The sequence below is a fragment of the Ursus maritimus genome, unplaced genomic scaffold (genome assembly GCF_017311325.1).
Source record: "Ursus maritimus isolate PB19 unplaced genomic scaffold, ASM1731132v1 scaffold_7, whole genome shotgun sequence".
Taxonomy (NCBI): Eukaryota; Metazoa; Chordata; class Mammalia; order Carnivora; family Ursidae; genus Ursus; species Ursus maritimus.
Genome location: NW_024426885.1, coordinates 62,140,080 through 62,166,685, shown reverse-complemented (window position 1 = coordinate 62,166,685; position 26,606 = coordinate 62,140,080). Strand labels below are relative to the sequence as shown.

The window sequence follows — 26,606 nt, the reverse complement described above, 5'->3', positions numbered from 1 at the left end:
CAATCAGTGATCAAGTTCCAAGAATATCTCACTTTAATATTTACTGAGAACTTGCTGTGTTAGCATTAGACACTTCCCCACATACTAATTCATTTAAATTGCTGTTATTTAAATTGCCTTTTTTCCCTTTTTGCTTTCATTCTTACTAAAAGGAACAAGTCTGTTTCTACCGGATGATTCAAAGCCCCGCGGCGGGGGTCTTGCCCGCGGAGCAGCCCCGCAGCGGCCCGGGTCCCGCCCCTGCCCTCTCCCGGAGGGGCCCAAGTTCCGACCCGGAAGCTTCTTCGCGGAGGGATCCGTTCCCCAGACTCGCGCCCCCGGCCCCGCCCCGGTTGCCTAGGCGACGAAGGGCCGCACCTCCGGGGCGAGATCCTGACGATGTCCGTGGGGACCACTCCCGGGGGAACGACCCCCGCGGCGACGACCCCGGCGGGAACCACGCCCGAGTCGGAGGTATGCGGCCCCTTCCCGGCACCCGACACTCTCGAGCGCCCGCCCCAGGCCCACGGTGCCCGCGGCTGAAGCCCGTCCCCAGGGAGGCGCCCCGCGCCCGCGTTGGGAGCGCGGCCCGGAGAGACGTCGGGGTCCGGGAGGCGGGCGGGGGTCGCTGAGGCAGCGCCCGGCGCTCCCCGAGCCCTGTCGCCGGCCGCGTCCCCGCCCCGGCGCGCCGCGCGAGGTGCCCTGGAGTAGAAACTAGAAATTCCCTCTTGGTCGGTTCCAGGTCCCAGCGACCTCACAACGTCCGTGCTTCTCTCGGATTCTCTGCACTCGAAAGGGGGTCTTGGAATCGGAAATGGGCCAGCTAATTTTTTGCAGTGATCATAGTTCCTATATTACTCAAAGGTGTCGTGGAATAATAACTCTTCATTGTTAGTAGATTGATCAATATTTGAAGGCCAGGGCTTGGTGTCACCCTGATTCTTTTACCGCTTCTCTAAATAAAGAGATACATGATAGGACAAAGGAGGGGCCCTGGAAAATCGGCCTTATGGTTATGGCTTAGTTGCTCATTGTCACCTTGTCTTTAGGAAAGTTATTTAACTTCCTTGGGCCCCAGTGGTTTCCTGTATGTGGGGGGGAAAAAAAGAAAGAAGGATTTATCTTTAGGCTCTACCCAACACCAGCTCTCAATAATAAATGGGTTTTAGGTAACTTTAATTACTCAGAAGCTTAGTATCCTGAGATTTTAATTAAGAACATATCTGCTATTCCAGATATTGCTAAAAGAAAATGTTTAAATCTTCACAGAGTCCATCATGTTGTTCTATGAAGTTTTGTCTTCAGTTTTTTTTAAGACCGGAGGTGAATAATGATGTTATAATTAACATTTCTTTGCTCAACTCCTTTATTAGTCTAAATAACATTTTTTTTTTTTGGTGCAGAATCTAAGTATTAGCTGCTATTTTCTAAATGTAGAAACACACAGCCAATTATCTAGTGCCTTGCCGCAGAGATGTATATACAAGTCGTTCCCAATCGAGATTCTTCCCAATACTGCAGACCGCTAAAGCATGCTGACTGTCCTATGAGCCTTTTGAAATTAGCATACATTAAAAATACATTTTAATGTGATAAGCTGGTTACTAAGCTAGTTACTCCCTTGTGATCTCTAATGTAAGTAATACAAATTTCAAAAGTGGCAGAGAAAATTTCCCAATTAAGTCATGTTATTTAAAAATATACAAAAACATACTTACGAAAATGCTCAATTGTCAGTGTACATTTGCATATACTTACTTATCCATGTAGATATAGATATGTCCTTTCCAAGATGACTCTGATAATTTGGGGCTAGTGAATCTGCACTTCAAAAAAAAAAAAAAAAACCAAAAAAACAAACAAGGAAGAAAAGAAAAAGAAATACCCTCATAATTTTTTTTTTTTTTTTTGAAGATGCAAAGAAGTGCCATGTCCCAGGGGAAAAGAAAATCACTTCTGTATTTCGGATGGGTCAGATGAATTGAGTTAGTTACAGACCTTAGGTGATTATCTGCCATCTTGGCACTGTCAGTGGGCACATTTGTTAACTTCTTGGAGGAGCAGGTATTCCCTGTGACGAGCAATTCAGAAAATGCTCAGTCTTTTAGTTAGTAACAAACAAGAAATCGAGATGGAATTTGGACTCAGTGAGCCGTACTCACTTAGCTTGTATTGAGATGAACAGGCTGCTACACCGTGGGAAAAACACCGTTTTCCATTCTAATGAAAGCAGAGTTCCTGTAGGTCACAGAGAAGCCAGTGGATCTCTAGAGCCTGCATTCGTTAGAGTGATCAGGCCTGCCGGCTGCCCGTTGGTGCCCACAATGTGTTTTAGGGGTTACATGGAAAAGATGGCAAAGACCCCTCTCTCAGAATCTACGTTCCCAAGGCTACTGATTTTCAGTTAGATACTGAAATGTTCTTCTCAGGTCAGATTCTTTCCAGAGTTGATCCCCCAAGACCTAGTCCCTTATGGTGTCATTTCTAATAAATTCTGTTTCCAAATTGACTTAGCCAGTAGACCATCTAGTCATCCTAGCCAAGCAGTAGTGAAATATTTTTTTTTCTTGCCAAGTCAATCAGAAATAAAGCATAAGCTTCCAGTAGTCTGAGGTTTCCAGACTTATTTGTTGCCAGTACCTAGAACAAAAACAACCAACTATTCCAATCACTTAGTAGGCACTCAATAAAATATAACTAGTTAAAATCACAGGTGGTCTGATGTATGCCAGGAAAGATCGTTATCATAGACCAAAATCTATTGAGAAACTGTAAACAAGCAGACATGAGATGCAGGTCCAGGAAGATTTTTTTTCTGTAGCCTTGCAGAAACTCTTTTTGCCAACTTTCTGAATTTAACATTCCAGTTTCTTTAGTAACATGGGAGTTAATGCCTCCCTCTAAGAGGTAATACTCAATGTTTGGGAGATATCTGTATAAGAATGCATAAGACCAGGTTCGCCTGGGTGGGTCAGTCCTTAAGCGTCTGCTTTCAGCTCAGGCTCAGAGTGTGATCTCAGGGTCCTGGAATCGAGCCCCACATCGGGCTCCCTGCTCCACTGAGAGCCTGCTTCTTCCTCTCCCACTCTCCCAGCTTGTGTTCCCTCTCCCTCTGGCTGTCTCTCTCGCTGACAAATAAATGAATAAAATCTTTAAAAACAAAATGCATAAGACCAGACAAAAACGACAAAAATCTGAAACTATTTGCTATGTATAGATCTGTAAATGAAAGGAATTTATAAATGTTTATAAATTAAATCGTAAATGAATTTATAAATGAATACTTAGAATTTAGGCATCAGTCTTTTATCAGTAGTTGGTTCTTAAACTGACTTCCTTAGTGTCTTAAAAAATATTATTTGGGAAATATCATTTAAGTAGCATACATGAAAGGACTATACTTCAACTCACATCAGAGACCTAAAAGAAAATGTAAATGATTGTTGCCCATTTGCTTATTCTGAATAATGTCTCCAAGTGTTACTATATTCCATAATAGACAATATTTAAAAAGTCACCATGTCTCAGTACCTTTGAGACTTTATCAGGATAAGAGGACACTTACATAATCTTGAGTGGAAGGATGGTGTCTTGCCTTGGAGATCTTCAACATGTCTAGGAGGAGTTCACAGACAATTCTCTCTACGTTAGGTGATCTCCCTACAGACCTTGAAAACAGCTTCCACCCCATCATCAGCTGGTTGGAGAGAAACACTTGGGGCTCAACTTGAGCAGCAAGCTGATCAGGGTCCTGCAATTTCTATGTCACTCAAGAGATTTATTGAAGCCATTTTCAGCACATACTGTAGGAAAACCTGAGTAGGACCGCGGGGAGGATGCCAAAAGTGTTAATTAAAATATTGTTGAGAAGACAGTACTAATATTCCTCGAAATGTTAATATACAGTAGTATTATTTATAAAACATTTAGAACCTCTGAAAGTAGTGGCTGTGGGTGTGGAGAATTTGACAAAAATTTAGGCTTGTCTTTCTTTTTACTAGTGGTCTTAGGGTTTCCTGTCTTACTTTAAAAGTCCTGCTTCTCCTCTCTTCAGCCTCCCTTTCAGATTATGCAAGTAATCTTTACTCTTTTTCTAATATTTAAAGTATTATTACTAAAATTAGGTCTTTAACATGGCTAAAATTAATTTTGATAGATATATTTGGTATATTTGAAATGATTTAATTTTATTTTCTTCTAGACATGAACCATCAGTTATGACAGCTTCATTTACTAAATAAACTGTCCTCTCTCTTCCCATTGAGAATGGACTGACTGCCACTATCACATTATGTGTATATACATGTGAATGAACACAAGGATGGGCAGAATAGTGGAACAGAAGAGAGACTACAAACATTTATATACACACACACATACACACACACACATATATATATATACACACACATATAAATTTGTATACATGTATATGTATTTTTGAATTTCCGAAAATTTATATATATTATTACAAATATATTTTTGGGGGCGCCTGGGTGGCACAGCAGTTAAGCGTCTGCCTTCGGCTCAGGGCGTGATCCCGGCGTTATGGGATCAAGCCCCACATCAGGCTCCTCCGCTATGAGCCTGCTTCTTCCTCTCCCACTCCCCCTGCTTGTGTTCCCTCTCTCGCTGGCTGTCTCTATCTCTGTCAAATAAATAAATAAAATCTTTAAAAAAAAAAAACAAATATATTTTTGAATATCCTGTTCTTTTCACTGACCAGTTTGCCTATTCTTATGTCAATGCCATACTATTTTATATTTAGCTTTAATATCTAATTTGGAAAGGTTCCTTTCGCTATTTTTCTTTTAGAAAATATATGTATTCTTCCATAAGAATTTTTAAAAATTATTTTACAAAGTGCCAGAATGATACAGTTGAGATTTAAAATTGTCATCACATTACATTTATAACGTGGGAAGGATTTAATTTTTTTAATTTGAAGGTTTCCAATAAATCTCCTTTATTAAGTTTTTGATTAAACTTTTGATAAAGTTTTTAATTTCTGTAGGCCCTATACCTTTCTTATTATATTTATAACCAAGTATAGTTTAATCAAGTTTCTGCCATTTCCATTTCTAATTTGTTTCTAATATAGAGAAAAGCAGTTAGCCTTCATATATTTGTGTTATGTAACCATCTTATCAAATTTCTTATTAACTGAAACCATGTTAGTACAATGTCAGGTGTCTTAGGTATGCAACCATGTAATCTTCAAATAAAGATTTCTTTATTTCTTCATTTTTAATATTTAAGCCACATATTTCGTTTTCTTATTATATTAGTTGGAATCTCTATAGAGTGTTGAATTACAATAATGTTACTAGCCAGAATCCGTTTTTAGTTTCTGGTTTCATGAGAATGACTTCAGTTCTTCACCATTCAATCTGATGTTTTGGCAAATAATCTTTTTTGTGTTTAAGCTATTTTTTTTCTATTCATATTTTACTAAGAGTTTTGCTGCTGAATTCTAGCAAATGCCTGCTTATTATGTCATTATTGTATCATTTTTTTTTACCATTTAATTTGACATAAAAAGTATGTTGTTGTTAATGATGATCCATCCTTGCATTTCTGAAATTAACCTTATTTGGTCATAATGATAGCTTCTTTTTCTTTTAGTACACTGTTGGATTCAACTTTCTAAGATAATATTTTAATTCAAATTTTTACATCTGAATTCATGAATGACTTGGTTTATAATTTCCATTTTGTGCTAGTTTAGGTTTTTGTGTGTAGACTCTGCCGGCTTCTTAAAAATGAATTGTTTACAGTCTGTAATTATTACACTAACAGAATTTATGTGTTCTTCATTGTTAGGTAGAACTTCAAGTGTACAACTGTCTGGGCATGGTGACTTTTTAAAAAGTAGACTTCCAGTTTGGTTTATGTTTGGTCAGTCCCGTTCTCTTTCTTACCCCTGTTCAAATTTGATGATTTTTACGTTGTCTTGTAATTTTCAAATGTATCTCTACAGAATGTGGCTTATGTTTATTTTTTCTTTTAATTGCATTTGCCGAATATTTTTGCCTGTTTCATTCATTACTTTAAAGAACTAGTTCTCGTTTTCACATATCCTTCTTTAATCTGTTACTTTTTTAAAAAATATTTTTCTTTTTCTTAAATTGGCTCTTTAGCATGGCCCAGACTGTAGTGAGGCAAGTAAGGAAGTCTCCTTGGGCATAAAATTTAAGGGATGCCAGAAGTTCGGTTGTCAAGATAAACGGCAGTTGAAGGCATTTTTTTTTTAATTGAAAGTTAATACAAAAAGCTCATAATGTATCAAAATTTGAAATAAAGACAGAATCAGTAGTCCTGATTTTTCCTTTTGCCTCAGGCTCTGACATGGCTCAACACAGTCCTGCTCCTTAACATTTATTTTCATGCTTGAAGAGACCCTTTCTAAGTGTGGAAATTGTAGACTGGTCTATGTTCTCTGTGACTGTGAAACCCCTCTTAGTCATCTTTGATGAACTGTGTTATCTTTCTTTTAAAGAACATTTATTAAGAATCTTTTGAGATACTACCAGGGATGGATAGAATGATAACCCAAAAGCTTAAATTCTAGAAGGAAGACATACACAATGTGGAAAGCTTAGGTGAATAAGAGAAAAAATTTCAGAGAAAAGATTATCTGGCAAATAATATTAGGCTTACAATTTTATTGCTTCTGGAATAATTGCTAAAATCTACCAGGTGGTGGAGTAAAATGAGTTACAGTGAAGTTTAGCTTACATATTTTTCTAGTCAGAGATGGAATTTTACAGAGAAAACCAAATTACGTATCACATTTTTAGTGGCCTTTTCATGAATTTTGTATTGTATCTTTAATTTTTATAAGTCAGAATATATGTGTTGAAAGATTAAAGACTTTTTACCACCTTATGTCCTTTCAAGTGCAAGGCAGTATATAAACAAACAAAAGAGCACTAGTTCAAAATAGGTTCAGGAATTCAATTTAAGACAAAAGAAAACAAACAAAAGAGGCAAACCCTCTTACAAGATGATTATCTTAAACTATCAAGTTTTAGTAAAAAAATGAGGCACTAATATTAGGCATCTTAACTAGAATTACTGTTGTACAAAAGGTTTAAGATTATTGTGTTCCCTTTCATACGGTTCTTGTGTGACCTATTTTCTTCTATCCAGAAAATGTTCACATCAAATAAAATTGATCTGAATGTCTGTGCAATGTACTTTCCATGCATATTTTTGTTAATAATGACAGCAATCTCGTGTATGAAAACATTTCAAAATGATTTTTTAACATGAATTCAACTTAGGTTCAAATGACTTGCTAGTAGTCAAACCCTCTGAGCCCTGCAAATCCAAGTCCAACTATTCATCATTCTCCATCATCTAATAATGTCATCAGATGATAGAGATGAATCCAGACAGTCGATTAACAACCTATGTTGACATAACTAGGATCTGCAGAATTCTAAAAAGAAGGAAAAGATTGAGTGACTGTTCCTGAGGAATTTACAGTCTAATGGAGTTGACAGTACAGGAATAATTTTACTTTACTGCTAATAATAAAAAACATCACCAACAAACATTTAACAAATATATAGTCATATGTTATGGACTAAAATACCATCTTGTATAAAAACTGAGTGCTTATAATTCAATTTACAAGTATTTGGGTGCCTAGTATGTGCAAGGTATTCTATTAGGTACTAAAACATTTTTTTCTTATTGAGTTTATAAACTAATTGAATGACCTAGGTTAGGTTACTTTGCTAACCCTAGGTTACAAAAAGATAGCTAATAACGTAGCACATTTTATGTCTAAATTCGATTTTTAAAAATAAAAATATAATAACCTAATATTAAATACAAACATTAAGTTGATTACTATTACCAATAACTGTTAGCTTTGAGAATTTTCTAGTCTTGGAAAAAAAAATAAGGAAAACGTGGAACGTGATCTTGTTAGCTATAGCAAAACATTTTGTTGCTCTTCTTATTCACTGGAACCCATTCACATGGAAGGATAAATAACTATTTGTTGAATTGAAAACATTTGTCCCCTCCCTCCCCCAAAATCTCACAGTTCTTGATTTTTGTGGAAATGCTGCTGCTTACCTCTGCTTCTGAATCTCCTCTTCCATCCCCCATTCACAGCTATTCTCCCCATGTGCTGGCTCTGGGCATTTTCATCCATTCTCACACTTGGAGGGACTCCTAAACAACATTTTTAAACTGGACCTTTCTGAGTCTAGCATTTCTAATTACCTTCTAAACACTTCTTCCTTGATATGCATATTCCACCTTAAACTCAACCACTGAAATCGAACTTGTTATGTTTTCTTAAAATGAGCATCGTCTTCCAATGCTTCTGTTTTTATTGTCCTAACGAGAGTGCCACATATGATTTATTAAGAACAAACTCTTAAGCCTATTTTCTTTGACCAGCCAAGGGTCTGAAATATGTGTGATCTCTTGTGCAGTATCTTGCATTTAGTAATCACTCAGTAAATATTTGTTCAATTCTTAAATTTGAGATCTCCCACAACATGTTCCCAATGCCCACTTCCCACTTAGGTCCAACTAGTCCCTGACTTGTACCCAAGGCACCACTGTGTGAATTACTTGATATTTACAGAACCACTCCCCACGTGTCCTGTTGCTGATTCATTCCATGATTCTTGCCCAATCTCACCAGGTCCACTTCTGGACCTCCTCTCTATAGACTTACTTTCTCCTATCTCTATTCTTGTCCCTTTATTATGACTCACTTATCATTTTATTTTCTTGTTTTAAAGTCACCCTTGGTTTGTTCCTTCCACTAGATGTTAAGTTATTGAGGCTAACGAGTTTTTTTTTCTTGTCTTTGCCTCCTCTTGAGCACCAAGCTCAATGAGGAATAGGTAGGGTTTTTTTTTAAAGTTCGTAAATTGACTCATTCTTGTTTGATCAGTTCCTGGATACCTAAGAGGACACATACAACCAGACCACTGTCCTCCATAAAAATTCCAGATGCCCAAACAAAGATGAGACTCATGCTCTTTTCCTTTCTGAGTCTTCAGATGCTTCGTCTGTATCCACTCTTTTTACATCTTCTGATAAACTCTGCTCTTACTTCATCTTGGCTTGCATTTGATTTCCATCCTGTATGAAGCCAAGGACCCACTTGTCTGGTCCTGTGGGACCCACTCTGCGTCCTCAGATGTGGGCTGCCTGCATCATCTTGGTGATTATGAAGTGACCCTCAGAGGAACAATGGTACCCCAAAATTAAGTCTGCACAGCACAATTTGACATTTGGGGATTGATAAGTTCCTCCTCTGTGAAACAGAGTTGGTTTAATGCTGATGTAATTTCTGTCTCTGTGCTCCTCTGTGTAACTGGTCTATTCTCTGGGGAAAAGGAAAACCGGGAGAACTGATGTGGGATCTGTTCTCATTCCCTATTCTTACTCCCTATTCATTCCGTTAGCTCTGAAGTGCTTTAGCTGGCTCTGAAACTTTACTCTCACTTTAACTGTAAGACTCTCTGGTTCAGTTCTTAGACAGTTTTTCTTAAGGCTATTAGCTGGCATAACAGACTGAATCACTCAGCTCCAGAGAAAAGGGACACTTGTTCCTTCCCATCAGAAAGTGTTTTTAGGGGCGCCTGGGTAGCGCAGTCGTTAAAGCGTCTGCCTTCGGCTCAGGGCGTGATCCTGGCGATCCGGGATCGAGTCCCACATCAGGCTCTTCCGCTATGAGCCTGCTTCTTCCTCTCCCACTCCCCCTGCTGTGTTCCCTCTCTCGCTGGCTGTCTCTCTGTCACATAAATAAATAAAATCTTTAAAAAAAAAAAAAAAAAAAAAGAAAGTGTTTTTAGGTGACTAAGAACCCAGGGAAATGTCAGAGGTTATTCCTCATGTAGGAGTCCCCATAGAGAAAATATTCCCCATGATAATTTATTTGTGGCTTGCTGGGAACACACACATAAGACTGATCATCCCGTTCTCCAAGCCCCCACAGTGGTTTTAGACTGTTGCTGGGAGAAACCAAGACACATTTGGAGAATATCATCACATTGGTGACTCCCTGGGAAGCTCTCTGTGTAAGCAGCACATTTGATCTACCACATGCTTTCCCTAGAATAGAGTCCAGACTTCTAAATCTTTCTTTCTTTTTCATTGCTGGGTGGATGTCTCCTCATCGTAATTATGGGATGCTGGTATTGCGTTGAGGATTGGTGGCCAATCCTGTTGAGGACCCAAACTCTTAGGATAAAAAAGTGGTCCTGCTATACCCCCAGTTGCACTGGGTTTTTAGCTTCTAGTGGTGAGACATGTCGCAGGGTGGTCACTGCTAGGTGCATGTTGCCTCCTTGAATGAGACACAGTGGATGTCTCAGTGAGACAGGCAGCAGGCTGGTCACTGCTGAATGGTTGTCTCAGTGAGACACAGGGCAGACTGGTCACTGCTGTGTGGATGTCTCCTTGTTGGATTTCCTAGAGACATGTAACCTCCAAAACTAAAGCAGGAAAAAAAAAAAGAAAAGAAAATTTGAACAAACCAGTTACTAGCAATGAAATTTACACGGTAACCAAAAAACTCCCAAAAAACAAAAGTCCAGGACCAGATGGCTTCACAGGCAAATTTTAGCAAATATTTAAAGAAGTGTTAATACCTATTCTCAAACTATACCAAAAAAATACAAGAGGAAGGAAAACTTTCAAATTCATTCCATGAGACTAGTACCACCTTGATACCAAAACCAGATAAAAAAGAGAACTACAAACCAGTCTCTCTCATGAATAAAGATGCAAAAATCCTTAACAAAATATTAGCAAACCGAATCCAACGATACAGTAAAAAAATCACACACCACAATCAAGTAGGATATATTCCCAGGACACAAGGATAGTTCAGTATTCAGAACACAATCAATGTGATACAACACATCAATAAGAGAAAGGATTAAAAACCATATGATCACTTCAATAGACATAGAAAAAGCATTTGACAAAGTACAGCATCTATTCAAGATAAAAACTTTCAACAAAGTAGGTCTAGAGGGAGGATTTCTAACATAATAAAGGCCTTATACGAAAAACCAACAGCCAACATCATACTTAATGGTGAAACACTGAGAGCTTTTTCCCTAAGGGCAGGAACAAGACAAGGATGTCCACTCACCACTTTTATTCAACATAGTACTAGAAGTCTTAGTCACAGCAATTAGACAACATAAAGAAATAAAAGGCATCCAAATTAGTAAGGAAGAAGTAAAATTCACTGTTTGCAGATGACATGATGCTATATATAGAAAACCCAAAAGACCACCAAAAAACTACAATGACTCACAAATGAATTCAGTAAAGTTGCAAGATACAAAATCCATGTACAGAAATCTGTTGCATTCCAATACACGAATAATGAAGGAGTGGAAAGTGAAATAAAGAAAATGGTCTCATATACAATTGTACCAAAAACAATAAAATATCTAGGAATAAACTTTACAAAAGAGGCGAAAGACCTGTACTCTGAAAACTATAAAACACTGATGAAAGATGACAGAAAGAAACGGAGATATTCCATGCTCATGGATTGGAAGAACAAATACTGTTAAAACATCTACACTACCCAAAGCAATCTGCACATTTAATGCAATCCCTATCAAAGTACCAACAGCATTTTTCATGGAACTAGAACAAACAATCCTAAAATTTGTATGGAACCACAAAAGACCTTGCATAGCCAAAGCAATTTTGAAAGCAAAGCAAAACTGGAGGTATCACAATTCCAGATTTCAAATTATATTGCAAAGCAGTAGTAATTAAAACAGTATAGTACTGGTGTACCATAGACACATAGACCAATGGAATAGAACAGAAAATCCAGAAATAAACCCACAATTATACGGTCAATTAATCTCTGACAAAGGAGGAATGAATGCATAATGGGAGAAATTCTCTTCAACGGATGGTGTTGGAAAAACTGGACAGCCACATACAAAAAAATAAAACTGGACCACTTTCTTTCACCACACACAGAAATAAATTCAAAATGAATTAAAGATGTAAATATGAGACCTGAAACTATAACAATCCTTGAAGAGAGCACAGGCAGTCATCTCTCTGACATCAGCCATAGCAACGTTTTTCTAGATATGTGTGTTGAGGCAAGAGAAATAAAAGCAAAAATAAACTATTGGGACTACATCAAAATAAAAAGTTTCTGCACAGTGAAGGAAACAATCAACAAAACTAAAAGGCAACCTACTGAATGGGAGATATTTGCAAATGACATACCTGATAAAGGGTTAGTATCTAAGATAGATAAAAAAACTGATACAACTCAATATCCAAAAAACAAATAAAAAATGGACAGATGAGATGAACAGACATTTCTCCAAAGAAGACATCCAGATGGCCCACAGACACATGAAAGGATGCGCAACATCACTCATCATCAGGGAAATGCAAATCAAAACTACAATGAGCTATCACCTCACACCTGGCAGAATGGGTAAAATAAAAAACACAAGAAACAATAAGTGGTGGTGAGGATATAGAGAAAAAGGAAACCTCGTGCACTGTCTGTGGGAATGCAAACTGGTGCAGCCACTGTGGAAAACAGTATGGAAGTTCCTCAAAAAATTAGAATTACCCTATGATCCATAATCGCACTACTGGGTATTTACCTAAAAAATACAAAAAAAAAACCCAAAAAACAAAAAACAACCCACGAATTCAAAAGGATACACGCACTCCTATGCTTATTGCAGCATTATTTACAATAGCCTAACTATGGGAGCAGCCCAAGCGTCCATTGATAGATGAATGGATAAAGAAGGTGTGGGATATATATGTATCTATAATATCTGTATCTATAGCTATATATATATGTAAATATTTATATATAAATATATAAATATTATTCAGCCATGAAAAGAATAAAATTTTGCCATTCACAACAACATGGATAGAGCTAGATAATACCAAGTGAAATAAATCAATAGAGAAAGACAAATACCAGATGATTTCACTTGTATGGGTAATTTAAGAAACAAAGCAAATGAACAAAGGTTAAAAAAGAGAGACAAACTAAGGCACAGACTCCTAACTACAGAGAATAAACTGATAGTTACTGGAGGGGAGGTGGGGGGGAGGGGATTAAAGAGTACACTATCATGATGAAAAAAATAAAGACCAAAAAAGAGTTTGTTAATTGAAAGCTATCACCCAGTTTTAAGTATGCATAACAGACAGATTAACTAGACATTCAACTTTTGAGAGGTACCATTACTTGAAAACAGAAGAGAAAAATGATTATCTAGAAGACGGTTGTGTTTAAAATTTATTTCTAATAGCAACTAGAACACAGTAAACAAATTTTGATATCATTGGATTAACATGTAAATCATGACTGAGATAACTCATTCGGTTGTTGTTTTGTTTTTGTTTTTGTTTTTGTTTTGGTAGAGAGATGCTGAATTCCAGGAGCATGAAAAGATTCTGTCTCCAGATTTTCTTTCGGTTGCTCAAATTACTGAAATGCTAGCAGAGGACGTAGATGGAGTTCAACAGTAAGCACTTCAATATTACAACCAAATATAGAACAGTTCTAGTTCTGCATCTATAAATGATCATGATATGCTATTATATAATTTAAATTTTTTCCCAATGAATTGTTATATCATGCAAATACATATATATCCAAATACATATAATATGCAGAGTCTGGAACACCAAAATTCTCAAACAACTGACTTTTACACTGCTCAGCTGTCTTCTTTATGGGAGAAATGCATTTCATACCAACATGCAAATGTTAACAGAGAATAGGAATTTATTGTTAAAAGCAGTCTTTAACATATGCTGTCTTCTACTTCTTTTTTCTTTCATTCATAAAACTGTCAACTATGCAAAATAACCTTTAGGTCATCTGTCTCATCATGACAAGAATAAGTTGTATATTCTGTAATATTAAGAATTAATACATTTTAATATTTTGGAAATCCTGAATATTAGCCATCCACCTGTGATTTTTATTGGATATGAAGCTATACTAAATATTCTGATTTCATGTATTTTGCCTAAAAATGTGAATATAACTGAATTTATGGGAACAATTCTAATATATGTACATCTCATTCTTAAGGCCATTGATTTCTACAGCAAACCATTTACTTAGAACTCTAGTCAGATATATCTAACACAAATTCCTAAAATGTGTTTTGAGTAATCAGTCATCTTAAAAGTTATCTTGCTCTAATAATGGAAGCCTGATTGACTATAATGTGTAGAGAGCCCACTCTGCACATGATGTGATGCTCTGAACTGTAATGTCTCTTCTGCCGGCCAGTCATCCGTATGTTAGGAGGATATTGTGGACCATAATGGACAAATAGAAAATGACTCTGTCAGTGGCTATCATTTGCAAATCTTTCAAATATTGTAGAATAGAGGTGATTTACTACTGAGAAGGAAATATGACAGATGTACTGGCTGGAAGAGAAATCTGAGAAGGGAAGACATATTTAGAGCAGGCAAGTAACACTGACAGGCCTTTTCCCAGGATGCTCTTCACTTTCAGGGCCTGCAAATCTTGCTAGAAATCCTGGTGATCGGTGATTTGGCCATACTGCTTACCATCTATATAAGTATTAGTCAGTCAATTAAAAACTTCACAGGTTTTTAAACAAGTATATCATGGTAATTTTAACATTTTTATAGAAATTAATGCCCATTGGAAATTCCAATTTTTAGTATCAGAATTGATTAGTAAAATGCATTCATTGTATTAGTATCACTCATTATTTATGCTTTAAGTAAAATATTTTGCATTTCTAGATAATCCCAAATATTGTTGATCATTAAAGTGCAAAAAATAGGTATTTCATGCTAGGCAAAATAATATGATGCAAAGGACAGATATTTAATATAGTTTACAATTTATTTGTAATAAATATCAAAGATGTTATATTACATGCAATTAATATTAAATAAAAGGTATTGCAAGCATAATTTTTTTTAGACTTCTTTATTTCTTACCACATCTTAAGTTGTACTGTATACCAAAGCTTGTGTGGCAATCTTTTTTTCTTCCCCACTTATTGGCTCTCTTTGTTGTCAAATATTTAAATTCTCAAAGTATTTTTAATCTTTAAAGATTAAAGTAGTTACTATAGAGAATACCATATACTGAATGCCTAGGTGACATCTAGGATAAAGGAAAGGGTACAGAGGGTGATACAGAAGTTAACTGTATAGAAACAACCAGGTTCAATGTAGGATGACCTATTAGACTGTCTCATTAATAGAATTTACCTGAAGTAATCTCAGATTTTAGGGTATCAATTTTGGATAAATGACAGTATTATGTCAGGAGCCATTTCTTTGCAAAGTAATTTTCTTGAGGTTCTGTATATGATTTTTGTAACAGTAATCCTGAAATATTTGCAATCAATCATTCGCTTTCCATTTAAAATAGTATTATTATAAATGGGGATTATATACTTCTCAAATGACAGAAATATAATTTAGGTATCCTGTCACCAAGTGACAGAAGTATGCCAAAATCATGTAGTCTACAAAGCTATAAACCTATTTAAATAAATTATAGGAAATCAGCACATTTCCCTACCTTTTAAAATTAAAAATTGTGTTTCATGAAAGCAGCCAACCAAATGAAACATTATAGTATCATTAAAACATATTTCGAGAGTACACTTTGAGTAAAGTTAAATGTCTGAGTACATTTCTCATGATCTCCTATTATCAATCATTCATGCTTTTAATGTAACCCTGATTTTTTACAGATACACCCAAATCCTTTTTGAAAAAAGGTTAAGGACTAAATTGAAAAGAACTATTTAAACACAGAAATAACCCTAAGAGATCTTTTAATAGCCTTCCATAACTGGGCCTCCATGAGCTGTTCAGCTCTTGCCTTAAGGCTTATTTCTGAATGTCATCATATTTAAAAAATAAGATGCCTCCAATTTCAAGAGCAAGTAGGAATAATGTGGTACCTTTACTGGAATTCTTGGTGAGACAAAATAGATAGTTACATCACCTATCACTATAACACAACTCCCTAAATCCCTGTTAAGCATCTTTCTCTTTCCCCGTGGTCTCTAATGCCACAGCTGTAGCCATCTCTCCTCTCCCCTGTCCCATCTTCCCTTTTCCCCAGAGGAAATACTTACAAATTTGCCAATAAAATGCATGGAAACTTTGCATTCAAATTGCAGCAGCATCTTGCTCCAAATGCTTCCCTGCATAACCTCCTTTGGGGTGAAATATCTGAACAAAGAATAGAAATGGTAAATACTTAGCCCTGCAATTCTAGTTGAAGGTTAAGATTCAAATGGTATTAGGGGAAGTGGTGGAGGAAGGATGGGGGAGAGCAAAAATAGAGGGATGTCAAAGAAGTTTCACTAAAATACTCTTAGACAAATAGTTCATTTACGTATAATCAGACTCTGGAAAAAAAAGAAAATAAAAAGCAAAGAACACATGCAACTATTTAGGTCAAATATTTAATTTTTTAAAAGAACAGCATGGAGATGGCAGATGAAGAGTACAGTTAGAAGGAAGACTAACTGCTGGGAACAGAACGTTCAGGTAGGTTGACTCCAGAGTTGATTGACTCAAGGCCTCAATAGTATCATCAAGAAATGATTATAATTTTAAGGGGTGCCTGGGTGGCACAGCGGTTAAGCGTCTGCCTTCAGCTCAGGGTGTGATCCTGGTGTTATGGGATCGAGCCCCACATCAGGCTCCTCTGCTATGAGCCTGCTTCTTCCTCTCCCACTCCCCCTGCTTGTGTTCCCTCTCTTGCTGGCTGTCTCTATCTCTGTCAAATAAATAAATAAAATCTTTAAAAAAAATGATTATAATTTTAGAACTGATTTTTTTTATAATTATAAGATGGCTGCCAGTAGCAATCAAGTCTACTTATTTACTCTTCTGTATTTTTCTTCCACAGAAGAAAATAAACCTCACCCTTAGTTAGGAATTAGAACAGTTTAAGAGAGTGCCCACCATAGACCAGTAGTTACTATAGAGAATACCATATACTGAATGCCATTATATGGCTTTATGGGAAGAGCAGGAGATTATCATAATTGGTTTAGAGGAATCAGTACTTTCTTTTGGGGTTGAGGTGTCTACCTTGATGCCATTGTAGATGAGATGGAAGTTAGAGAGTTAAATACAACATCAGCTTTATTTGTTCCCAAACTTGTTTAATCTTGCTGTATTTATTATTCTGATTATAGAATCTATTTCAATATTATGAATAATAAGGACTTCCTTTTTTGAAAATGGCAGTATGAAGTTGTCACACACCCACACATAGTCCCTCAGAAATCACATATAAGCAATAAGGAAATACCGATAACTTCTTTATCCAAACAAGGAGAATGCTGTAAGCCCAAACCACAAAATAGAGGATGACTGCCAGAAGCATTATAGACCAAGCAGAAGTGGAGGAGAAAGAACAAGAAAGATACACATAGTTGAAGATCTTAGAGTGAGCTAAAAAATATAATTATTCTCCTAGGTGAGAAGAAAACCCTGAAGTGTCATTTTAAGAACCCTTCTTTGCAACAGTAGGACCAAAGAGTTACAGGCTTGGAACAGATAATTCCCGTATTTACAAGAAATAGATTATTTGTGTGATGGTAATGAGAACATATCCTACTTTTTTTTTCTTTTTCCCCACTAATTGAAAAAAAGTAAAATACTGGAATATATTACATGAACTTATTCAAGCCAAGTCTGAGTACAAAACACAGAATATGCATACAAAGCCATCTTAAGGAAAAAAAAAAATTGAAGAATTGGGGGGGGGAAACCTGGCAGGCAAAGAAAACAACCAAATGAATATAGCCATGAGCATAAAAATATACTGTCAGACATTTATCGTGAATTAAAAAAAAAACTTAGGAAGCAATCACAACAAGAGCATAAAACAGATATAAAAACTCAAGGAAGAGATAACGAGAAATAAAAGGTGATAAAACATGTAAAAAAGCAAAGAGTAGAAAAGATCTTACAGCGGTGAGCTCTGTAAGCAACCCAAGGGAGAATTAACACTGCTGAAAACACTAAGGGACCTAGAAGACAGTATTGAGAAAAGCATATAAAATGAAAAGGAAATTTTTTGAAAAAAAATTTGAAAGTTAGTAGAAAATTATAGCTATATACAAAATGAGTAAAATATACATAATTTGAATGCTTTGAAAAAGAAAACAGAACAAATATTTAACAATATAGTTCCAGAACATAGTGCTGGAAGAAGGAAGAAGAGGAGCGAGGTGAGGAAGAGAATTATAAGAATAGAAGAAGTGAGGAAGAAGACCAACAAGAGTGCTCACGCTTGCTCTCTTTATCTTTTCCTCCTCTTCCCTTTCTCTGTTTCCCTTTTGAAGGTCATTTTGGACTTAGGATTTTGATATAACTATGGGTATTTTTAGATTAAGGGCATTATAGAATTTTCATCCAAGAAAAATATCTGCAATTTCAAAACTTAGAAAAAGAACTGTTCACTAATATGATCTTAATGTCTGGATTTTTCTTTTTGTTACAGAAAACTGAAAAAGTTTTTGAATTTCAAAAACCTTCACACCTGTTTAAAGGAAGACATTCTACTAGATTTTTACGTATCTGGATTTTTGTGGGCTAGAGGAATGGACTTTTCTGTTATTCAATATTCAAAATTTATGACCTTACTAGATATGTTACTTCATAATCTTAGAAGTAAGTACGTTTTTTTCTTTTTTTTTTAAGAAAAGAAAATTTAGTCCACTGTTGAAATTAGTGTTCTTAAGCAAAAGTTCCTAATTTTAGTGTAATTCCTTCAATGAAAATTATGGGATTTTTTCTGGATAGAGCAAAGATATATAGTTCATACCTTCATTAAGTTGTAAAATTTCAAACAGTACTTAACAGGCTAAAGTTCTCTTAATTAACTTCCCTAAGATGTTAACTTCATTTAAAAATCTTATCCATCCCCAAAATGTCATGTAGTTCACATTTATTTAGGTATTTTTTTATTGTATGAACTGTTTCATTTCATCTTACCTGCAAGTTTTACTGGGATATCTCAGAAATGACTAATGAGAGGAGGTACTTTAGTCAATTTCTAAACCCCATTAAATAGACATTACTCCCATACACTTAGATTTTGTGACTTTTTTCTTCTATAACATCAGAATGAGTTACTATAGGAAATTTGGAAATTCTTCCTTAGAGCAATTTTCAGTGTGATAAATTTTGTTTGAGAATAAATACAATTGCTTCTTGGAAAAAAGAAAAGAAAGAAATCTATCACGGATATATTGCCAGTTCTGTGTGCTAGGCACTGTGTTTGGTTCTAATCTTCAACATGCATTATTGAACCTCGGAGCAACTCCCACATGGGAGGTATTATAACCACTATCTCAGAGCTGAGCAAGGAGTCCAGAGAACAAGACTGCAAGCTGGAAACCCGCACAACTAGAACTTGAATCTCAAAGTATATAATCAAAAGGCCAGAAGGGAGGGGAGGTGGGGGGATGGGGTAACTGGGTGATGGGTATTAAGGAGGGCATGTGTTGTGGTGAGCACTAATGAATCGTTGAACACTACATCAAAAACTTACGATATACTATATGCTGGCTAACTAAACATAATAAAAAAAAATAAAATTCCAACCCCCCCACATAAAAATAAATAATAAAAAATAAAGCTCCATGAAAATTTTTTTAAAAAGGCCATGAGCACTATAAACACAAAGGTATTTGTGTCTCAATTGAAAGATATACTTATGTCAGTTGAGAGCTCCTTCTTTCCTTCCTTCCTTCCTTCCTTCCTTCCTTCCTTCCTTCCTTCCTTCCTTCTTCCCCCTCCCCACTCCCTCCCTTCCTTCCTTCTTTCCTTTTCTTCATTCCTTACTTTTTTAAAACTATTCTTTGCTTTTGGGTCATTTGCTTGTTTTTAGTTTCTTTTCTTCTTTTTTTTTTGAATGAGCAGGTAGAAGACCTTGCTCCCCCTAAAGAATTGACACCAGAATTGTCAGAATATGTGGGTGCCTATTTGCAGCCACACAAAGCCTATTCTGTTCTGTGTATCAGTTTCTAGCAGGAGAAATTTAAAGTGAACTAGCAAAACTAATAGAGAAGCCACTCAGGCCTTATGCACCCTTCCTACTCCTAGTCATCCTTACAAGGGACAAATTCGTAGTTCTTGTATGAGAGGAGAAGAAAGCATTATTTTCCTTCTTTGCAAGTGGGAGAATTTTATCTTTGCTTATATGTAAGTATGTAGTGCCATGTTAAAGATAAATAATGGGGCGCTTGGGTATTACAAAAGTGCTTAAATGAACAATTGTGAACATCCTTGAAATAAATGTTAAAAAGAATCATGAAAAAAAAAAGGAAGGTATAGAGAAGAAACAAATGGAAATTTTAAAACAAAATTATACAATAACCAAAATTAAAATCTTATTAGATAGAAATTATAGCAAAATGGAGAGGAGACAAAGGAAAAATCAGTGAACTTGAACATGTAGTGATAGCAATGATCCAATCTGAACAACACAGAGAAAAAGACTGGCAAACAAATGAACAAAACCTCAGGGACTTGTGGGACAATCAAAGTTCTAATATGCATATTGTTAGAGTCTCAGAAAGACAAGAAAAAAGGTATGGTGCTAAACAAACATTTGAAGAAATAATGGCTGAAAACTTCCCAAATTTGGTAAAAGGTATAAATTTATAAATTCAGGAGGCTGACTGGACTACAAACAGACTAAACCAAAAGAAAAACACCATCAACCACCTGGGTCTAATTGACATTTACACAACAGTCCACCCCAAACAGAATAGACATTGTTTACAAATGCACATAGAATATTCATCAAGGTGGGCCATCTTCTGGGTCATAAAACAACCTTAAATTTAAAATAATTGAAATCATACAAATATATTCTCTGATCATATAGGTATTGAACAAGAAATTAATAACAGAAATATGTCAGGAAAATCTTCAAACACATATTAAACAACACAGTTCTAAATAGTATGTGGGTCATATATCTCAATAGATATTAGAAAAGATTTTTAAGTAAGTGAAAATAAAACATGAAAATTTCAATATTTGAAAATCTCATCAATGTAAATAATCTGAAGAAGAAAAGCCATATGATCATATAAATAGATGCAGAGAAGCATTTGACTAATAGAACACCCATTCGTTGTTTTAGAAAAGTCAGAAAAAAACGAAGAAAAAAAGTGATATTCCTCAATGTCATAAAAGGCATCTACAAAAAACGTAAATCTATTGTTATAATTAGTGGTGAAAGACCAGGTGCTTTCCCCATAAGATCAGGGTCAAGGCAAGAAGATCTACTCTCAGAACTCCTATTAGACATAGGACTGAAAGAAAGTCTTAGCAATAAGTGCAATAGAGTAAGAAAAAGAAAAAAAGGGGAAGGAGGAAATAAAACAGTTCCTGTTCTCAGATGAATTAAAAAAAAAATTCTAGAACTTGTAAGTTAAGCAACATTGCAGTAATAAGGTCAAAACACAAAAGTCAATTGTATTTCAATGTACTAACAATATACATTGTATCCCAAAATTTTAATAAATACCATTGTTTACAATAGCTCAAAAAATAAAAGAAATGCTTAAGTATATTTCAATGTACTAACAATATACATTGTATCCCAAAATTTTAATAAATACCATTGTTTACAATAGCTCAAAAAATAAAAGAAATGCTTAAGTATATTTCAATGTACTAACAATATACATTGTATCCCAAAATTTTAATAAATACCATTGTTTACAATAGCTCAAAAAATAAAAGAAATGCTTAAGTATAAATCTAACAAAAAATCTAACAAGATCTGTATGCTAAAAACTACAAAATGATGACAAAAGAAATGAAAGAAAACTTAATAAATGAAAAACATACTGTGTTGTTGTATTAGAAGATTCCACATGGTAAAGATGTCAATTCTTCCCAAATTGATCTGTAGATTTAATACAATATCAATCTAAATCCTAGCAGGATTTTTTTCTAGACATACCCAAGCTGATTTTTAAATTTATATGGAATGGCTAAGGAATTAGAATAGCTAAAATAACTTTGAAAAATAAGAATATAGCTGCAAAAATCATACACTCAAATTTAAGACATACTATAAGTTACAATAATAAAGGCAATGTTATGTTAGTGAGGGAATAAATGCATAGATCAATGGAACAGAAGCAGGAATTCAAAAATACACTGATGCAAAATGGTCATCTGAATTTTTGATAAATATGCAAAAGCAATTCAACAGAACAATGTAGCCTTTTCAACAAATGTTGGAACAACTTCTACCTATATTGAAAAAAATGTACCTCAGCCTAAATCTTTTATTTGATATAATTAGCTCTAATTAGATCATAGATATAAAATTAGAATGTAAAATTATAAATTTTTTAGAAGAAAACTGGAACAAAAATCTTCATGACCTGGGGTTTTACAAGAAGTTCTTAGACATGACCCCCAAAACATAATGCATATAGGGAAAAAATGATAAATTAGACATCATAAAATTGTAAAACTTTTGTTTTATGAAAAGTCACTGTTAGAAGAATGAAGCGATAAGCTACAGACAAGGAAAAAATATCTGTAAATCACATATTTGACCAAAGACTTGTCTCTATAACATATAAAGAGCTCTCAAAACAATAAGAAAACAGACAATCCCATTAAAAATAGGCAAAGCTATCAAAACCCATAATTCCTGTCAACCATGAGGAAAACATTAGACAAACCCAAATTAAGGTACATTGTACAAACTATCTGACTGATACCTCCCAAAGTGACCAGGTTATCAAAAACGAGAAAAGATTGAGAAATGATCACTCTAGGGGAACCTCAGGAGACAGGACTACTAAATATAATGTAGCATATAAATGGGAGCCTTGAACAGAAAAAGAATATTAGGGGCACCTGGGTGGCACAGCGGTTAAGAATCTGCCTTTGGCTCAGGGTATGATCCCAGCATTATCGGATTGAGCCCCACATCAGGCTCCTCCGCTATGAGCCTGCTTCTTCTTCTCCCACTCCCCCTGCTTGTGTTCCCTCTCTCGTTGGCTGTCTCTCTGTCAAATAAATAAATAAAATCTTAAAAAAAAAAAAGAAAAAAAGAGTATTAAGTAAAAATTGAAGAAATCTAATAATACTTTTAAAATATATATTTATGTAGAAAAACAAAGGGATTTAATGAAAGAAAAAAATATATGCTCTAACAAAACAACAACAACAACAACAAAAAACTAAGAATAAACCTTAAAAAGAAATGTACAAGTTATGAAAAAAAACTTCAGAGCACTTTTAAAGGTTACAAGGAAGTTTTCAACATTTGGAAAAATCCTACAACATTCTTGGAAACACTCCACATCATAAAGATGCTAAATCTCTTTAAGTTAATGTATAATATTAGTATTGCAAAGAAATACCAAGAGCTTTTTTTTGTTGTTGGTGGTGCTTTTGCCTAGGGGTGACTTACTAGGCAAGGTGATTCTAACAAAAATATGGAAAATAAGCAAATACAAATTGTCTTTAAAAAGTGTAATAAGCTATAGCATATCTTGTTATTAGCAGTAGTAGTACTAGTAGTGTTATAAAATCCCAAATATTTGAACACAGTGGTTAATGACTAAACAGACCAAAAGAACAGAAGGGAAAGTTTAGAAATAGACCCAAGCATTGGAATTCAGTATTTGATAAAATGACATCTCAAATCTATGATGAAACTATGTACTATTCAATAAATAATATTGTGTCCATCTAGAAAAAATAGGATCCAACCCTCTTTCTGTCCATAAACCCGAATATATTCCAAGTGGATCACTTTTTTATTTAAATGTAAAATAATTGAAACTATAAAAATGTTGTAGGAAAACATAACAGCCTTGAATGGGGAAGACCTTTATAACTATGCCTCAATTCCAAAGCCATAAAGACAAAGATAATTAAAGTTGGTATATAAAAGTCAAAAGTCGACAAAGAAAAAATACCAAAAAAAAAAAATATCAAAAGAAGAGTAAGAACTGGGAAAATTATTCCATCTCAGACACCAGCAAGCTGTTAAGTTCTATAATATAAAAAGAGTATGCAGAAGCAAGAAGAAAAAGAGCAGTAATTCAATAGAAGAGTAAGCCAAGGATATGGCTAAATAAATACAGGTGATTCTTTTTTTCAAGATTTGATTTATTTGTTTGAGAGAGGGAGAGCACAAGCACGAGGGGGGAGGGGCACAGGGAGAGGGAGAAAGAATCTGAAGCAGACTCCCCACTGAGTGCAAAGCCTGATCTCACAACCCTGAGACCTGAGCTCATGACCTGAGCTGAAACTAAGAGTCTGACGCTTAACCGACCAAGCCGCCCAGGTGCCCCAGTATAAGTGTTTCTTAAACAAATGAAAAGTTTAGTATTAAAGATAATAAGGAAAATGCTAATTAAAACTACACAGAAATATCATTTGTTATATATCAGATTGACAAAACTATAAAATTTTGGTAGCATTTTGAGTTGTCAAAGCTATAAGAAAATAGGTACTATCCTGTATTTCTAATGGAAGAATATATTCAAAACGCCTCTGTGAAGTTTAGGTTAGCAAATTTACAAAGGTACTGTCCCCTTTGACCCAGCACTTCCACATTTGGGAATTTATCCTGCATATCCACTTATAGACATGTACCTAAAGTCATCAGTTGCAGTAATGTTTGTAAAAGCAAAAAAATAGATATATCACCTGGCGACATTAGCATGAACTCATGTTTAACTTAATGTACATGTTTAGTGTATGTCAGGTTTACACACATATACTTCTCAGCTCTGTCCACAGAGAGGGCCTAGAAGCAATGACATCCAGTATTAGTGAGCATACCCAGGAACCAGGTCTTGGTTTATAATTTAATTCTCCAATAAAAGGAACCAGGGCTCCTTAGAGAAATGGCTGATTGTAGACCTGGAGCAGGGAACATAGAAATGAACCTGGGGCATATTGTAGTGGCTAAGAGTAAGTACTCAAAAAATCAAAATGATGGTGGTATGTCAATGGAATAGAGAAGCCAAATGAAAAGTTTCCAATGTCCAGAGTTGGAACAATTTGAACAAAATAACATAGTAGTATTGAATTATAGTCCAAAGTATAAAATTAACATCCACAAATCCATACTGATACAAATTAATGATTTATATAAATAATCAACTGGGTAAATTACAAATCTCCCATACAGAATTCCTAATAATTTATGTAGATGATTCACTCTCAAGAAGCTAAAGCACAACTCTTCACCCCTTGAATATGGGCTACACAGTGACTTCTTTCCAAAGAGGACAGTATGGGAAGGGGGGAAAACTGGAGCTTTACAGTAGAGAAGGCAAATAAACACTGTCTCAGCCAGGTGACTAAGGCTGGCACCATTAACAACGCACCACATTGAATATCGTATGCCTTTGATATAATGTGATAAGAATTGTCACTGTGGTCTTCCTCCCCAAAATCCTTAACCCCTGTCTAATCATGAGAAAAATATTAGACAAACCAAAATTGAAGGACTTATCACAAAATGCCCAAATCGTACCTCTCAAAACTGTCAAGGCTATCAAAACCAGGGCAAGTCTGAGAAACTGTAGAGTCTAAAGGGACATGATGACTGAATGTAATGTGGTATCCTGGATGGGATCTTAGGACAGTAAAAAAGACTTTAATAAAAACTAAAAACTAAAGAAATCCAAAGAAAGTATGAATTTAGACAATAATGAAGTATCAATATTTGTTCATTAGTTGTGCCAAATGTACCACAGTAATGTTAGCAATATGGGAAACTGTATGGGGTATATGGGAACTCTCTGTGATACTACTGAAACTTTTCTGTTTTAGCTAAACCCATTGCAGCAATCATTTCACAATAAATCATGCTGCGTGCCTTAAACTTACACAGTGACATATGTCAATTATTTCTCAATAACACTGGGGAAAAATTTTCCATAGGGAAGGCTGTAGGAACTGGGCATGTGTACAACAAAGGTTGAGGAAGCCTTTTCACAATATATGTTCACATATGGTTTTTGAACCATGTGATTATATCACCTATGCAAAAATTAAATTGTAAAAAAGAATACATGACATGAACAGTCCTATGCTTTGCAACCTTTTAGCTGAGTGTTCACAACTAGAAACAGAATAAAGAAAAGTAAAACATTTTCATAAATCTCACATTCCAAATTTGACAAGATATTTCCATTTTAATTTTTTCCATAACTTACAACTGACTCGAAAATATTTTTTATGTGAAATTTTATATCATTGATATCAGTTCAAAAATGAATTTTAAAAACTTGAGCAGGATCCATCCAGCTACTCATAAACTAGGAGACAGTGAAAGTACATATGTAAAACCTAACCAGAAAAAAAATCTAGGGATCTAGTTTTTCCTTTTGGCAGGAAAAAAAAAAAATCTCAAACCTTTAAACCTAACAAGGTTATAACTATCATCAGGAAATAATATAATTTTAGCCAAACATGCCAGAAAAGGAGGTAAAGTCTGTTTATACTTAAACGAGGAGGTGGTAGAGTCCTGAGCCCACAGTGAACATTCCCATCCAACAACATTTTAACAGAAAAAG

The 26,606-nt window shown here is 35.2% G+C and overlaps 1 protein-coding gene across 2 annotated transcripts in view; it reads left to right on the top strand.

Annotated features, from left to right (window-relative positions):
- Positions 1–201: 201 nt before the first annotated feature.
- The window catches only part of CABCOCO1 (ciliary associated calcium binding coiled-coil 1), a 111,133-nt gene continuing 84,728 nt past the window's right edge, over positions 202–26,606 (top strand). The window contains exons 1-3 of one of the 2 annotated variants that reach the window (XM_040624344.1): positions 202–453; positions 13,408–13,511; positions 18,524–18,693. In XM_040624344.1, the coding sequence (XP_040480278.1) occupies positions 379–453; positions 13,408–13,511; positions 18,524–18,693 (349 nt within the window). In that variant the 5' untranslated portion in view covers positions 202–378. Of the gene's footprint in view, positions 454–5,802; positions 5,878–13,407; positions 13,512–18,523; positions 18,694–26,606 lie in introns of those variants that run through there. The other variant, XM_040624342.1, reaches the window with a different exon arrangement.